General features: G+C 44.1%; 2 protein-coding genes across 2 annotated transcripts; both read right to left on the bottom strand.

Moving 5' to 3' along the window:
- Positions 1-342: 342 nt before the first annotated feature.
- Positions 343-2,979, bottom strand: LOC142302640 (E3 ubiquitin/ISG15 ligase TRIM25-like). Its single transcript, XM_075343743.1, has one exon. It carries the CDS (start codon positions 2,977-2,979, stop codon positions 1,381-1,383), a length of 1,599 nt encoding a protein of 532 aa, XP_075199858.1. The 3' UTR covers positions 343-1,380.
- Positions 2,980-13,811: 10,832 nt separating this feature from the next.
- On the bottom strand, positions 13,812-17,160 carry LOC142302639 (E3 ubiquitin/ISG15 ligase TRIM25-like). The gene has a single exon (XM_075343742.1). It carries the CDS (start codon positions 17,157-17,159, stop codon positions 15,390-15,392), a length of 1,770 nt encoding a protein of 589 aa, XP_075199857.1. The 5' UTR covers position 17,160; the 3' UTR covers positions 13,812-15,389.
- Positions 17,161-18,067: the final 907 nt, after the last annotated feature.

The raw sequence follows: 18,067 nt of genomic DNA, 5'->3' as shown, positions 1-18,067 counted from the left end.
GGGTATTCCCATCTCCTAGACCCTATCCCAAAATGTATGTAGTAGGTATAATAATATTATTATTATTATTATTATTAGCAAATACCTCCACTTAGAAATGTAGTATAGTTCTTCTGATTCACTGTGTCACTTACCTCATGTTCAGGGCATTGCAAGACTTTAGTTATTTATGGTTATGACCACGCATATAGTCATAGTTTTAGTCAGTTGCTCATGGTCATAACGATGGATATCTAATGTCCTGCAAAGCCCTGAACATGAGGTAAGTGACACAGTGAATCAGAAGAACTATACTACATTTGTAAGTGGAGGTATTTGCTATTATTATTTTTATTATTATTTTTATTATTATTATTATTATTATTATTATTATTATTATTATTATTATTATTATTAATAATTCTACTACATGTTGAGAAAGGATCTTGGAGATGGGAATACCCCTTTTAAGCCTTAATAAATGAAAGTTAAACAATGTGAAAATAATATACAAACAGATAAAAATAACCAATTTTTTAAAAAAATCATAGCCACTCTGTTGTTAGTGGGAGTTTACTAAAATTTGAATATTTTCTTAGGTCAATAACATATAGCCACAGAACTCTGACCATGAGGAACCGTCTACATGGACCACCACCTGTGTCCATAATAAGTCACGGTCACCAACATTAACGAGGATGGAAAATTTTGAAACTACACAAAGTCTAAAAGAACATAGTTACATGATTGATTCTGCTCCTTTTCTGCATACTGATCCACAAGTATAAAGTCCTTCCTGTTTGCAAACAATATGTTACACTACATGGACAACCATTAGACTTACGTTAAATTTTTGTGAACCATTGAATGAAAAAAAAGTTTGGGGGCCAATGGGTGTCGGTAAAATAGGAATGGCACAGAATCATTTTCTTTTTGGGGGGTAGACGGTAGCCCTGTTTTTCTATCTGACCCATGTGGACATTCCTTATGGCACAATAATCCTTATTTACCCTGTAAGAAGCTGAGCATCTGTACTGATCCCAGTGATAAGAGGTTTATGGTTGATATAAATCCCTGTAAGGCTCGTGCTGTACAATGACTTTTGCTCATGTGTCATCTGCAGTAAAATTGTCTCTCTAGTTCCCTATTTTTCAAAATGTTGTGCAACTATTACAAGGATCGCTACGTAGATGTGTTAATTTGTAGCAGTTTACAAAAAAAATATTTTCTCTTCGTCTCTGATAATAACGGCAAAGAATCATTTCATATAAAAACTCCCCAAGTAACTAGATCCTTTACGAGGCTCGTTCCATTGGCTGAATGCTCCACCAATCATATATTCTGTTCCATGTCATGTCACGAGTGTCTGACTAGATTTCTTCTACAACAGCTGTTTCCCCCTTATATCTCCATAAGACCTCCACATAACGCAGCATGAAGGGGCTCTGTGAAGGTGGCAGTGACGGTGTGTAAGTGTCTGATGGGGTCACACAGCTCATAAAAGGACAGCTGCCCGGCCTCATAATCCAGACAGATCCTGACTCCATAACCAGAAATCTGGTAAGGTAACCGGATACCTTCACCACCATGTCTGACTGTATACTGATTATTACATACTTTCTCTTTACACAAACCCCAGGACTTGTTATTATCTCCAATAAATGACTGACCATCCGTCCTGTCTATACTGGGGTAACACATCCCCACCCTCCACAATTCAAGCTCTCTGATCTCCACATCCCAGTAATGTCGTCCTGAGGTAAATCTGTGGCTGCTCATTACCTGAGAATAATTCAATCTCTTCGCAGTTTGTGGAAGATTCTGCCATATTTTTGACAAAATTGGAGTTTTCAGGTCGTTTGACATAAGATTACTTACATCCAGTAACATGTCTGCAGGATCCTGTACATAGAAAGTCCCATTTATAGCCCTTATTATATCAGATATTGTGTGAGATATGTGAGAAATCAGCTTTGCACCCCGATTACCTCCATCATGTCCTATAATGTCCTCATCACCTCCATCATGTCCTCCTGAGTCTTCATCACCTCCATCATGTCCTCCTGTGTCCTCATCACCTCTGTCCTCCTCAGGATCACACAAGTCCCCGGTGTCTGGATCTTGTAAGACGGTCAGTGGATCAGTCATGTTACACAACTCCTCAATGTGCCTCATCTTCCTGGACAGCTCGTCCTTCTTTATTTCCAGCTTCTGGATCACATCAGACAGTGACACCTTCTCTTCCCGTTTGGAGATCACACTCAGGACCCTTTTCTCCAGGTCGTCCATCCGTCTCCTGATGTCTATAAAAAGAGCAGTGACTCTTCCATATTCTCCAGATGCTTTTTCTTCAGCTTTTCTCCAGTGTTCCTCCAGACTCTTGACTTTTTCCTCAGTCTTCTCTCTCTTTGTGATTAGTTTCTGGAGAACATTTCTCAGATTCTTTTTCTTATTCTCAGAGGCCTCATCCAGCATCTCAACCGGGTGTCCCCGATGTTCTCCAGCCAAACTGCAGGACACACAGATACAAACAGCTTCTTCAGTGCAGTAATATTCCAGGATCTTCTTATGGACAGAACATTTGCGGCTCTCCAGAGAAGTGCTGGGATCAGTTAGGACGTGTTCTGGTCCTTTGCTGTGAACTTTCAGGTGATTATCACACAGAGAAGCCTCACACAGCAGACAGGATCTAACAGCAGGCGCAGACAAACGAATACAGTAAGTGCAGCGGATCCCGGTGATCTCCTCCTGATCTGACTGAGTAGACCGGAAACGTTCTGCTACGTTATGCAGAGTTATGTTCCTCTTCAGTGTCGGCCGCTCCTTGAATTCTTCTCTACATTCAGGACAGGAATAAACTCCAGATCCGTCCTGTGTGTTCAATATCTGATTAATACAGACCCGGCAGAAGTTGTGTCCACATCTCAGGGTTACAGGATCTGTATAAGTGCTTAGACAGATGGAGCAGTCCAGCTCTTCTCTCAGATCAGCAGACGCCATGACTTCTGGATTTACAAAAAGGAAACTGAAAGTTTCTTTTATAGGGTGTGTTCCAACATGAAATTGCACAATTTGCGAGGGCTATGTATCCGTGCCGCCCACTCGTCAGCATCCGGATCCGCGGTGGCACGAGGGTTCTCCCGACCCGAGGGTGGGGGTCACGCGGCCACTCAGAATAAAGGGGGTGCGTGGTAAGGTGAAGTACCACCGCTGCTATGGGGAGTACCCGAGGGCGATGGTGCAGGCAGCCAGATGGTTAACCCCTCCACTAGTAGGGGGGAATGCCCCGTGATTCGGTGATGGTGACATGGAGGTGCCATTGGAACGGTAAGGGGCAATTGCGTTCTCACTCAGTCCAATAACGCTGACACTGACATCCGTGGTAAACCAAAGTTCTTGATACTGCTGCAGCAGGGAGGGAGCACGCCTGGATCCCATGCCCAATGGTGTTGCTTGTTAGTCTGTAACCTTTACCTTGGCACCTCGTTCTTCTAGTTTTTCCCTTTAGCCTGAACCAAACGGGTTCTGCTTACCAGTGTGGCTAATTGGGTGAGCTTGCTCTCAGGGTTCACGCTTGTAATTTTCTGGACTATGTAGTGGGAAAGTCCTATCCCCCTCGTTGCGCTAGTACCCCGATTTTGGAGCGGGTGGGGAACGGATCTTGAAGGCTCCGTCCTCGTCGGGTAAATTGTCAGGACACCTGAAACTCCTTCCTGACCTAGGGTCTACGTACCCCGTCATGCCCTGGCCCCTGCCCGGTGATGGCACAAGGCTGCCGGCTGTCCTCCTCGACAGTCCTTGCCCCTTGTCATGATCCCCTGCGACTGGGGACCAGCTCCTACCAGGTCTACACCAATGTCTGCCACCTAGTAGTCTCAAGGAACCCAGCTTCTGACCTCTCCTCTCGAGAATCACTTGACAACTCACTCACTGTCTCCTAACACTCCTGACCTCCCCTTAACCAACCCCCCAAGTGGGCGACCCTTTTCCACTCAGGTCAGCCACTGGTGTTTCTGGTTGGTGTGGTGCAGAGTGTTCCTAGGGTTTTGATTGGCTTGTTTTGGCAACATCAAAGGTCAGGGACCCGTAACCAAGGAGGAGGTGGATACTGTACAGAAGGGCAGATTGCACAGTACCCTGTGACGACCTGATAGGCCAGGGCGTCACATATACATGTTTAGTGTCTACAAACTCACACCCACCTCAGGAATCACAACAACACATCAGTTTTACCATATAGTGAACACGGTGAATAAAATATCCCAAAAACTATCGTGCGATCACACTTTTTTTTGCAATTTTTCCTCAATTGGAATGTTTTTGTCGTTTTCCACTACATTATATGGTAAAACGTATGGTTCCATTTAAAACTACAACTCATCTTGCAAAAAACAAGCCCTTATATGGCAAGATTGACAGAAAAATATAAAAGTTACGGCTCTCGGAAGGAAGAGAGGGAGAAAAAAACCCGGAAAAATGCAAAATGCCTGGGGGCTAAAGGAGTTAAAGGGGTAAGGTGGGGGGCTCAGGAATGGACCCCGCACCAGGATCATACCACTTAAATGCTTCTGTCAAAAACTGATAATGGATTTAAGTGATTAAACAGTGGCAATCGCAGCTCCTGAGCCCGCTCCATGCAACCACTCCATTATTTATCTCATATATCTTCTCAATATATATGTCTACCGTCCAAGAAGGGTCAATGTATTTTACCCTCTCATCCCATATTGTGAGAACACAGATCCGGTCGTCTGTTCCCCTTGTCCGGTCTGTACAGGATGACACTTATAGGGCCTCAGTCATCAGAAAAACCTCACAGCAAAACTGCCTTTATTCCCACAGCAACCAATCAGAGCTCAGCTTTCAGTTTACCTCAGCAATCAATCAGCACTCAGCTTTCATTTTACCTCAGCAGTAAGAACTGTGAGGCCCATAGTCTGAAGTGTTTCTCTCACAGCAGGAGACCGGAGCTGGTAATTATATTCCACTGGTGATTTTAATTGTTCTTTCTTTGTTAGCCCCTGACACAGATGGGCTGCAGGGACTCTGTGTCTGTCATTGGCAATTCACTAATTACCGTCCTCCACGTCAGTAGAGAGGACAAGTAAGGTGCAATAGACCAGCGCAGCGGTAGAGGTAGAAGTCGATCTGTATTTTGGAGGGACTAATGTATAGGTGAATAACAGGTGACAACATCCTGTGAAGAAAAGTAACGGTGTCCTTCAGCCCGATAGAGCGGAGCATGGTGAGGAGGAGATGGTGATCCACAGTATCAAATGCAGCAGAGAGATCAAGGAGGATCAGCAGGGAGCAGTGACAGTTAGATTTAGCAGTTAGTAGATCATTAGAGAATTTAGTAAGAGCAGTTTCAATAGAATGTAAGGATCGGAAACCGGATTGTAGAGGGTCGAGGAGAGAGTTATCTGACAGCGGATTAGACAGGAGTGGTCCAAGCGTTCAAGGAGTTTGGAGAGGAAGGGGAGATAGCAGCGCAGTTGTGGTCCAGGGATGTTTTTTTAAGTAATGGGTGTATGCTGGCAAAGACACCAGAGGAGAGAGATTGAATATTTTAGTTAGGTGAGTGTTGACAGCTGGGGTGCCAGATTAAGGGAGATATTAGGAAATAGGGTCATTGGTGCAGGTAGTAGGGCGAGAAGATGCGAGGAACCTAGTAACTTCTTCTGTGACTGGATCAAAGAGTGAAAGTGAGCTAAATGGAGTGTAGTAGGCCAAACAATGTGTGGTGTTATGAGGCTGTGACAAAATTTCCTGGCGTATATGGTCAATTTTTTCTTTAAAATAATTGGCCAGATCGTCTGCGCTGAGGTTGTTGGTTGGGGCTAGAACTCTTGGTCCGAGGAGGGAATGGAGAGTATCAAAAAGTCGTTTAGGATTGTTGGCTAGAGAGGTGATGAGGGTGTTAAAGTACGCTTATTTGGAGAGGCGAAGGGCAGCATTGTATGTTTTGTGCATAAACTTATAATGGATGAAATCCTTGGCTAGATTGGATTTTCTACACAGACGTTCAGCGCACCTGGAGCACCTCTGGAGAAAACGTGTTTGCAACATGTGCCAGGGCTGCTGCCATCTGTGCCGAGTTGCTCTGCATGTAGCAGGTGCAGCTTCATCCAGGGTGCTCTTCAGGGTTTCATTATAACGTCTTACAACAGAACCGGAACATGATCATGGCTGAGCATCAAAATTGTTCTAATGCACAGAGTGAAAGCATTAAACTGTGGTAGCATGGTAAGTTATGACCTAAAAGCCTGGTGTTGTGAGTGAATACTGGGCAGCTCATATTCACTAAGGGGGCTCCTCGCTTTTGCTGTCCTCCCTCTTCCATAAAAGAAGTCCACCTGCAGCAGTCTATAAAACTGTATCTTCAGTCTCTAGACCCTTAGGCGGGCTTTACACATTGCGACATCGCTAACGATATATCGTCAGGGTCACCTCGTTAGTGACGCACATCCGGCGCTGGTAGCGACATCCCAACGTGTAAATCCTAGGTGCGACGATGAACGAGCGCAGAAGCGTACAATATCGCTGATCTGTGTAACGTCGTTCATTTCCATAATGTCGGTTCGGCCGCAAGTTCGATGTTGTTTGTCGTTCCTGTAGCTCCACACATCGCTGTGTGTAAACCCGCAGGAGCGACAAACATCTCCTTACCAGCGGCCCGACGGCAATGCGGAAGGGAGAAGGTGGGCGGGATGTTATGTCCCGCCCATCTCCGCCCCTCCGCTTCTATTGGCCGGCCGATTAGTGACGTCGCTGTGACGCCGAACGCTCTCCCCCTTGAAGGAGGGATTGTTCGGTGGTCACAGCGACGTCCCCGACCAGGTATGTGCGTGTGAAGCTGCTGTAGCGATAATGTTCACTACGGCAGCAATCACTAGATATCGCATGTGCGACGGGGGCGGGTGCTATCGCGCTGGACATCGCTAGCAATTGCTACCGATGTCGCAACGTGTAAAGTACCCCTTAGAGAGTCTGTGCCCAGTGTTGCCCAGGAAGGAGAAGAAGAAGAGAAAGAGGTGCTCTGACATTTCGGTCACATTGTATTGACCATTTTTTCAGCAATTTGGAAAAATTGAAGCAAAAAGTTAATGTTTTCACCACTAACACAGTAAAACTGTTAGATCCTATTTTTAAGTATTTGGTTATTTGAGTATTACATAAACTTATTTTATAGCCCAAATTTATTTGGAAGGAATCAATTAAAATGCTGAACAGTGTGTGCGTGTGTGCGTGTGTGCGTGCGTGTGTGTGTGTGTGTGTGATGTAAAGGGCACATGGCCCGCACTCAGTCTATGTGGCAGTAAGACTTAGCTCCCAGGAAACAAAAATTGGAAAAACGACTTTAAAGCAGATGTTTGGAGAAAATAACCCTCCCGCACCACAACAATGTCACCTCAAGGCCCCATAAGTCCTAAGGCCATGTGCTTACATTCAGTATTTGGTGAGTTGTGTTTGTTTTTTTTTATTTTGACTTCAGTATTTGTGAAGCAAAAAAAGATCTCTCTAATAAAGTTCAGACTCTTGCAGCTCCCTCAGCCTCATGGTAAAGCCCAGCGCATCCTTAAGACTTGCATGACAATGGTTAAGCCTCAGCCCCTGTCATGGACCCGTTCCCAACACTAGTATCAACAGGCAAAGACCACTCTGATCGGGAGATGACAGAATCTCACAGCACCCTCCACCGCAGCTCCAGAGATACACAGCGGCGATGAGAAGATATACCTAGATGCCTGAGCCCACCACTTCAGACACACACAAACCCCATTGCCACGCTAGATAAACAAGACAAGGTTCTGATGTGGAGCTGGTCTAATCCTTTTCCCATCAGGTCAGAGACTCGGCCATTCCCTCGTGGCAGCAGAATAGGCATAGACCTTCCCAGGGCTGTGGGGATTCCCATGAGCGATCACGTGCTGTCCCGGGAGAAGTGGGTACAATGTGTCAGAGGTCCACTCATAACGAGATCAAGCAGGCAGACATCAGTGTCTCTACAGAAAGCCCGAACATTTTACCCCTGATTACCCACAAGGTACTTACTCCTCTAATATAAGAAGCGAGATTAGCAAAAGCCAAACAAGAGGTACAAACCCCACAGAAACATTGTACAAAGCACTAAACTCAGATAAACATAATCTTACAGGGGCAGATGCAGCAGAGGAGGATTGTGAACAAGTTGAAGAATATTCTGAATATTCATCCACCTCCAACAGCTCAAATAAATTAAAACGCAGGAGAAATTTTGGTGACTCACCTAAAGTTAAATAATCAGCAATCTACTATACTTCAGATAAGGATCAAGGAGTACGGCTGAGTGGACCGGACTGTACAAGTCCGCATCCACATGGTTTCAATGTTTCCCTGGTGTCGGGCACGGGATTCCGGCTGTTTGATCTGGATCCGGCACTTGAAAAGTTAAATAGAAAAAAGAAAAAAAAATAAGAGTGAAACGAGCGCTTCATACTTACCGAGGCTCCATAACGGTTGTAAACTGCTCCCGTGCGGCTGTACGCTGCTCCTGCGGCCGCCGCTCATTATTGCTGGAATCGTCGTGGGACCTTGTGTGAATTACGTCGGATCTGCAGGGTGTATTGGGGATAATAAAGTGGTGAAAGAAAGTGTTTTTTGTATTTTATTCCAAATAAAATATTTTTTCGGTGTCTGTGTTTATTTACTGTCACTGATTAGTAACAGGGTGTCATAGACGCTGCCATTACAATACAGGATTTAGTGGCTACTGTGGGCTGCCATTAACTCTTAATTACCCCAATTGCCACTGCACCAGTGCAAGCGGGAAGAGCGAGATAAAGCTCCAGGATTGTCACATCTAATGGATGCGACACTTCTGGGCGGCAGGAGGCTGATATTTTTAGGCTGGACCTCCCCAGCCTGAGAATACAGCCCCAACTATCAGCTTTATCTTGGCTGGGTATCAAAATTGGGGGGACTGTGCAACCTTTTTTTTAAATTATTTACTTAAATTTAAAAAAAAACGTTGCATGTGGTTCCTCTTAGGCCGAAGTCACACTTGAGAGGGACTTGCATGAGTCTCAGCACGGCCGCACACACTCTCCTGACAGGAGCGTGGTCGGCTGCATGTAGTTCAATGCAGCTGCACGCTCGTGTTTGGATTGCGTCAGGCCATGCCGAGTGATGCGATGCGAGACTCGTGCAAGTGTGACTCCTGCCTTACAGTGCACTCACACGAACCGTATCACGCGCACTATTCTTGCATCGCATCAGGGCGTGCAGCTGCATAGAACTACATGCAGCCGACCCGCTCCTGTCAGGAGAGTGTGCGGCTGCCGGGTAATGCGATGCGAGACTCGCGCAAGTATGACTCCGGCCTTACGGTGCGCTTACATGAGCCATATGACTTGCACGACTATCGGATCGCATCCCCTGGAACGGCCGCACACTCTCCGGACACGAGCGTGCAGCTGCATAGAAATACATAAGGCTGACGTCCTCCTGTCAGGAAAGTGTGCTGCTGCCGGGTGATGCGATGCAAGACTCGTGCAAGTGTGTGACTATGACCTTATTCTGATACACAGCCATGATACAGCCCGCAGCTGGGTCTGCAGCCGTGCCCTTTATCTGGGCTGGTATCAAAATATTGAGATCCAGCACCAATTGTTTTATCAATTCATTTATTTTTTTATACCCCAATACTGACCCGCAGACACTTGCATTGCTTTCTCTGCCCACTGGCCATCCTGGCACCTGTGATTGGTTGCAGTCAGCTGACACACTGCCATTCAGGGTGGGGGCGTGTCTAACTGCAACCAATTACATGTGCCGATGTGCGAGGAAAGCATTGTATTCAATGAGGGTTAATTGCTGGCTTCGGATGGGAAATCGTGACCTGGAAGCACCTCTATCTCCTTCTAACAACAAATTTGATCTTCCGATTTTGATTCCCATAGACTTATATGGGTACCAGATTCCAGACCGCATCCGGGCTTTTTTTAAAAATTTAGCAGGGACCCACCAGTCCCGGTTATTTGCGAGTCCACCCAGCTCTATCAGGAAGATCATTGGGACAATATAAGAACAGCTGGAAGAAACGTCAACAGAAGAGAATATTATAGAAGTCTTTAAAGCGTTTGTCAAGTCAATTCAAATAAATATAGAGAAACAATGTAATATTATCCAGAGCTCAATACAAAATATTAACACAAAACTGGAAGTGTATAAACAACATGGAACAAGACGTAGAATCAACTTATAAAGACCAGAAAGAACTGAGAGAAAACAAAAAATCTAAAAGCAAAGATGGCAGATCTGGAAGATCGAAACAGAAGAAATAACTTAAATATGAGCGGTATTCCTGAGAACATCCCATAATCCAAGCTCCAATATTTCATCCAGGATTTAATAAAAATAACGATTCCAGACATTAAAGATATTGACACAAATATATATAGAATTCACACAATATACTCGCCCTATCCTGTCTGTGTCCGTAGAAGAGGCTGCACATAATTGTGTCTACATTTAGTGGCCGAAATGTGGAATGCGAAGACTTCCTTTTTATGTTACAAGAAAAAAGAAAAAGATTTTTATCCAGCTCACCTGCTCAGATGGAGACCACTGCTTTGGACCGTGCACGGAAAAGAGAAGGTCGGCAAAACCTTTGCATCGAGGGGTGAAAGAGAGGGTTTCCAGCAATCTGATCCAAAGCGGCTATTTTCTTAAAATTATAGAATCTTTATTTATAAAGGCATATTAAAAAGTCCATTCCAGGGTCGTAGGAGCCCACAAAGAGGACACGTTTCGAACAACGTGGTGTTCTTAGTCTGTCTCAGACATCGCCCCCATCCCAAATCTGCTAGAAGAAACCAGCACAATAATCTCTGCCAATTTATTCTAATCCCACTTTTTAATCCATCCTCCAGTCCAAAATGTGACACGGAGAAATTTACACCTTTTTTTACAGGCTCTATGGAGCGCACAGCTTCTGTGTAATCCGGAATTAGGGGCAGGCAAAAATAAAAAAAAAAAAAAAAAACTCCTGTAATGTTTTATCTGATAATATAAGAAATTTATTCCAATAAATGACAATCGCTACAGAAATGAATATTTATTACCAGTCACCACTTTCATTATTATTTTCACCATTTCATAAACTTTTATTCCTTCTCCCAACAAATGTTACAGTTTGTGTCGGCGGACATATTGTAAAAAAGTATAACAAGATTTTTGCCGCCATTTTGGTTGTGACTTTTCTGGTAGATTTTCAGCAACTGATCAAGCAGCAACAAAGAGGAGGATCCTGCAGCCGCGGCAGCGATTGTCCTAATATCTCCAAGTATCAAATACAGAACGTACAATCTCTGTGCATGGATTTATCATCTGATCTCTAATATACAACCATGGAAATAACAATGATCAGGAAGAAAAAACAGATATAATACATTTCCCGTTACCTGTTGCCAGTTATAGGATTGTTCACATGAGATTTGCAGGAGAAACATACAGTGAAGGAAATATTTATTTGACCCCTTGCTGATTTTGTAAGTTTCCCACTGACAAAGACATGAACAGTTAGTAATTTTAAGTGCAGGTTAATTTTAACAGTGAGAGATATAATATCCAAAAATAAAATCCAGAAAATCACATTGTAAAAATTATATAAAATTATTTGCATTTTGTAGAGAGAAACAAGAATTTGATCCCCTACCATCCATTAAGAGTTCTGGCTCCTACAGACACTTATTGCTGAAAAAATGGTCAATGCAATGTGACCGAAATGTCAGAGCACCTCTTTCTCTTCTTCTTCTCCTCCCTGGGCAACACTGGGCACAGACTCTCTAAGGGGTACTTTACACGTTGCGACATCGTTAGCAATTTCTAGCGATGTCCAGCGCGATAGCACCCGCCCCCGTCGCACATGCAATATATGGTGATTGCTGCCGTAGCGAACAATAGCTCTACGGCAGTTTCACAAGCACATACCTGGTCGGCGACATCGCGGCGACCGCCGAACAATCCCTCCTTCAAGGGGGAGGTGCATTCGGCGTCACAGCGACGTCACTAAGCGGCCGGCCTATCGAAGCGGAGGGGCGGAGATGAGCGGGACATAACATCCTGCCCACCTTTCTTCCGCATAGCCAGTGGACGCAGGTAAGGAGATGTTTGTCGTTCCTGCGGCTTCAGCTGTGTGATGTTGCAGGAATGACAAACAACATCGTATCTGCAGCAGGAGCGACATTATGAAAATGAACGACGTGACACAGATCAGCGATTTTTGACTATTCCACGCTCGTTCATTGTCGCTCCTAGGATTTACACATTGCGATGTCGCTATCGGCGCCAGATGTGCGTCACAACAACCGTGACCCCGACGATATATCGGTAGCGATGTCGCAACGTGTAAAGCCCACCTTAGATGCTTCTAATCAACTCGTTACCTACATTAAAGACAGCTGTCTTACATTCACCTGTAGATTCCTATCCACAGACTCTAAGCTCTACAACATGGGCGACCAAAGAGCTTTCTAAGGATGTCAGGGACAAGATCCTAGACCTGCACAAGGCTGGAATGGGCTACAAAACCATGAGTAAGATGCTGGGTGAGAAGGAGAAACTGCTGGTTGAATAGTAAGAAAATGGAAGAAATACAAAATGAGTGTCGATCAACATCGATCTGGAGCTCCATTCAAAAATCTAATCTCATAGGGTCTCCAGGACCATGAGGAAGGTCAGAGATCAGCCTAAAACTACACGGGGGGAACTTGTTAATGATCTCAAGGCAGCTGGGAAAACTGTCACCAAGAAAACCATTGGTAACACATTATGACGTAATGGCTTAAAATCCTGAAGTACCCGCAAAGTCCCACTGCTCAGAAGGCCCATGTGCAGCCGGCCTTTCTGAAGAAGGCCCATGTGCAGCCGCCTGTCTAAAGAAGGTCAATGTGCAGCCGCCTGTCTGAAGAAGGCCCATGTGCAGCCGCCTGTCTGAAGAAGGTCCATGTGCGGCCGGCCCGTCTGAAGAGGGTCCATGTGCATCTGGCCTGGCTGAAGAAGGTCCATGTGCAGCCGGCCCGTCTGAAGAAGGCCTATGTGCAGCCGACCCATCTGAAGTTTGCAATTAACACCTGGATTGTACTGAGAGTGATTGGGAGAAGGTGCTGTGGTCAGATGAGACACAAATTGAGCTCTTTCACCTTAACTCGCCATGTTTTCAGGGAGTGAAATGCTGCCTATGACCCAAAGAACACCATACCCATTGTCAAGCATGGAGGTGGAAACATGTTTTAGGGGTGTTTCTATGCTGCTAAGGGCACAGGACTACTTCACAGCATGAATGGGACAATGGATGGAGTCATGTACCATAATATCCTGAGTGACAACCTCCATCCTCCCCCAGGACATTAAAAATGGGTCATGGCTGGGTCTTCCAGCACGAAAATTACCCAAAACATACAGCACATTAAGGTCATGGAGTGGCCTAGCCATTCTCCAGACCTTATTCCCATAGAAAACTTATGGAGGAGCTGAAGCTCTGAGTTGCGAAGTGACAGCCTCAAATCTTAATAATTTAGGGATGATCTTCAAAGAGAAGTGGAGCAAAATCCTCCTGACATCAAACCTCATCATCAACTACAAAAACGTCTGACTGTACTGCTGCCAACAAGGGTTTTGCCACAAAGTATTAAGTCTTGTTTACAAGAGGGATCAAATACTTATTACTCTCTGCAAAATGCAAATACATTTATAGAATTTACACAATGTGATTGTCTGGATATTATTTTGGATATTCTCTCACTGTTAAAATTAATCTACCCTTAAAATTATAGACTGTTCATGTCTTTGTCAGTGGGAAACTTATAAAATCATCAAGGGATCCAATACTTATTTCCTTCACTGTAGATAAGCAAGGGGGGAGATAACTACCGTAACTCCGTCCTCCTAATACATCAGTAGATACAGAAATGATGAGTACAGAGTATTAAAATTACTTCTAATATTCAGCGATTATATGAAACTACAATTCCTATAGCAATACTTATAATGAATACAGACTATTGTTAATATGAGTATTAAAATTCCTTTAACAGAAGTGACAAATACAAATTTGTAATATAATTACTGAGGGTTTGATGAAGATTTCTTTCTAATTTGGGGTAAAAATCCACAAAATAACTAGAATTAATCCACACGACCGGTCACGTTCCATGGGGAAGATCTGGGACTTTATTCTACATTGAGTTAATGACATTTCTTAACCCCTTCCTGCACCCAGACGTAACCATATGTCACAGTCAGGTTGCGCGTGTATGAAGCTACAGGACGAGCTTCAACGGAGACTGCAATTTATACTATATATTGCAATACTGTGGTTACCTGTCCCCTAGATGGAGTAAAAAATTGAATTAAAAAAAATGCTTAAAAAAATAAACTTTAAAATCCTCTCCATTCTTTTTTTTCAAGTTTTAAAATAAAAAAAATAAAAACAATAAAAATAAACAAAACTGGAATCACCGAGTCCACAAAAGTCTGGTCTAACAAACTAAAAATTATACTTTTTGAAAAAGTAAAATTTGAGATTTTTCAGTTTCCGCAGTTCCCAAAAATACAATAAAAAGTGATTAATCTGCTGCGCGGGCACTAAATTTGTATCAATAAAACTGTCGGCTTCACCAAGCAAAAAAACAGTCCTCACACAACTCTATAGAAAAATAAAAAAGGTATGGATCTCAAAAAACTGGTGCCACAAATAAAAAAATATTTATTTTTTTGAATTTGAGATTTTTTTTTTTCTCTAGTAAAATATATCAATAAACGACCCGAGTTTTGGTATTGCCGCACTCATATTGCCCTGCAGAATCATGGTGATCAGTCATTGTCACTACATTATATTATATATAGCTCTATATAGAAAAATTGTCCTGTCCTGAATGGGTTAAAATCTCATCCTTCTTGCTTCTGTTGTAAAAAGCTGCAGATTTTCTGCACTCCATTCATGTATAGAAAACCCACAGTGTCCGACTAGTGTGGACGCTCCTTAAAGATTAATGAAGCTTCTTTTCAGGATCTGCACTGATCCCGGTGATGAGAGGTTTATGGTTGATATCGTATATAAGGCTCGGGCCATACAGGGACATTTCCTCTGGTGACAGCTTCAGGAAAATCATCTCTTTCCCTGTTTTACAAAAAAGTAGTGCAACTTTTAAAAGAATTTTTATATGGTCGGAAATTGTTCTGAGGAGCGATAGCAGAATAATCTGTTGTCTATCATTCTTTGTATTTGGGGGAAAAAAAAGAGAATAACGGTAAAATATGCGACAAAAATATTTCATATAAAAACACCCCTAGAATCATTCATGAGGCTCCTCCCACTGGCGGAATGTTTCACCAATCATGTATTCTGCTCCCTGTGATGTCACCAGTTACTGGGTAGATTTTTTTCCATGATGAAGGTTCCTCACAACTGCTCCTATCTTTAAAGAACCATTCCATACACACAGTGCAGCATGAAGGGGGTCGGTGAAGGCGGCAGTGAAGGTGTGTAAGTGTCTGATGGGGTCACACAACTCATAAAAGGACAGCTGCCCGGCCTCATAATCCAGACAGATCCTGACTCCATCACTGGAGATCTGGTGAGGTAACAGGATCACTTTACTGTTATGTGTCACTGAACACTGATTATTATACCCCTGCCCTTTTTGTAAACACCAGGACTTGTTATTATTTCCAATATGTGACTGACCTCCCCTCCTGTCTATACTGGGGTAACACATCCCCACCTTCCACCAACGTGATCTCCTGATCTCCACATCCCAGTAATGTCGTCTTGAGGTAAATCCCCTCCTGCTCATCACTTGAGGACATTGGAATCTCTTTGCTGTTTCTGGACGATTCTGTCTTATTCCTGTCCAGGTCGCAGTTTTCAGGTCATCTGATATAAGCAGATTATTAGCAGCCGTGTTTACATCCATTAGTATGTCTGCAGGACCGACCCCATAGATCCCTCCCTCCATTACCTTCTCCCGATCACCCTTAGTCCTTGCTATTACATCACTGCCCCCATATTTTATACCCGAAAAATGTAAATCTTGTGTGTAACTGGTCACAGATCGGGCAATGGAGGGTTGTGCTGTAATTTCTTTTGGTTTTGCAGGCGAGATGTTCTGTAGAATTGTCATTATATCACGGAAACCTGCATCTAACATCCCTGTAATTACATCCACATCTATATCATGTTTGTTATGTCCTCTTGTGTCCTCATCACCTCCATCCTCCTCAGGATCACACAAGTCACCGGTGTCTAGTTCCTGTAAGACGGTCAGTGGATCAGTCATGTTACACAGCTCCTCAATGTGCCTCATCTTCCTGGACAGCTCGTCCTTCTTTATTTCCAGCTTCTGGATCACATCAGACAGTGACAGTGACACCTGGTTTTTCTCTCTGGAGATCTCACTCAGGACCTTCTTCTCCAACTCATCCACCCGTCTCCTGATACCCATAAAAAGAGCAGTGACTTTCTCGGCTTCTCCAGACGCTTTTTCTTGAGCTTTTCTCCTGTTTTCCTCCAGACTCTGGACTCTGTCCTCAGTCTTCTTTCTCTTTGTGATCAGTTTTTGGAGAATGTTTCTCAGTTTCATCTTCTTCTTCTCAGAGGCCTCATCCAGCATCTCCACCCGATGTCCCCGATGTTCTCCGGCCAAACTGCAGGACACACAGATACAAGCAGCGTCCTCAGTGCAGTAATATTCCAGGATCTTCTTATGAACAGAACATTTCCGGTTCTCCAGAGAAGTGGTGGGATCAGTTAGGACGTGTTCTGGTCCTTTGCTGTGAACTCTCAGGTGATCATCACACAGAGAAGCCTCACACAGCAGACAGGATCTAACAGCAGGTACAGGAGAGTGAATGCAGTAAGTGCAGCGGATCCCGGTGATCTGCTCCTGATGTGGATGAGTAGACCGGAAACGTTCTGCTACGTTCCGCAGAGTTATGTTCCTCTTCAGTGTCGGTCGCTCCTGAAACTCTTCTCTACATTCAGGACAGGAATAAACTCCAGCCTCGTCCTGTGTATCCAGCACACGATCAATACATTCCCGGCAGAAGTTGTGTCCACATCTCAGGGTTACAGGATCTGTATACAGGGTCAGACAGATGGAGCAGAGCAGCTCTTCACTCAGAATAGCAGACGCCATGGCTTTGTGGCTTCGTTTTTCTCAGGAAAGGAAACTGAAAGTGTTTGTTATAGGGCGTATATCAGGAAATGTGACGTTGTACAACCTGCGGCCGAGAGTCTATTAACCCTTTTGCACCAGAGCCACTCTTCACCTTCCTGATCAGGTCAATATTTTTTTTTCAATTTAATTCTGACCACTGTCATTTTATGAGGCAGTACCTCTGGAGCTTGAACAAATCTTGGTTATTATAAAATTGTTTCTTTTGTGACATATTGTACTTCATGATACTGTTAAATTTAGGATGATATTTTTTGTGTTTATTTGTGAAAAAATCAGAAATTTGGCAACATTTTAGAAAATGACGCAATTATTGAACTTTTAATGTTTATGGAAGTCTCCGTTCTCTTGTACCGGCGCCTCCTCTATCATCCATCTTTGTTCTCCTTTCTTCTGAAGCCTGCGTGCATGACACGTCCTACTGTGCTGCCCCTCTATCAGCAGCCGAGCTGCTCGGATCCAGGTTCTCAGTGGCTCGAGGGTCTCCGGACCCCGGGGTCATGCGGCCACTCAAATGAAGGGGGTTATTTACAAGGGATTTTATAGAGTTTGTGACGCCACCTGTGGTATGTTGTAATTAGGAGTACCACCGCTGCAGTTGGGAGTACCCGGGGATGATGGAGTGGGGCAGCCAGGTGTTGTGACCCTCCACGGGTAGGGGGAATGCCCTGGGACTCGGTGTGGGGTATGCCTTGTGTTGCAAGTACGACCCTCAGTATGTGAAGGCTTATACTTAACATGAGTTCTTCTGGAATCCCAGGGAAATCTTACACAGGGCGACCATTATTCTCCTGTACAGTAAAGGGAGGGCCGGATCTTCAGGCAGTTATCACACAATTCAAAAGTGAAGGTAATGATTGGGATTTTAT

The sequence above is a fragment of the Anomaloglossus baeobatrachus genome, chromosome 4 (genome assembly GCF_048569485.1).
Source record: "Anomaloglossus baeobatrachus isolate aAnoBae1 chromosome 4, aAnoBae1.hap1, whole genome shotgun sequence".
NCBI classification, from domain to species: Eukaryota; Metazoa; Chordata; class Amphibia; order Anura; family Aromobatidae; genus Anomaloglossus; species Anomaloglossus baeobatrachus.
The sequence above is the reverse complement of the archived record's forward strand: the minus strand, read 5'-3'. Positions and strand labels throughout refer to the sequence as shown.

Excerpts from the sequence above, each read along its gene's own strand:
- LOC142302639 (XM_075343742.1), bottom strand. The coding sequence starts at position 17,159 with ATGGCGTCTGCTATTCTGAGTGAAGAGCTGCTCTGCTCCATCTGTCTG.
- LOC142302640 (XM_075343743.1), bottom strand. The coding sequence starts at position 2,979 with ATGGCGTCTGCTGATCTGAGAGAAGAGCTGGACTGCTCCATCTGTCTA.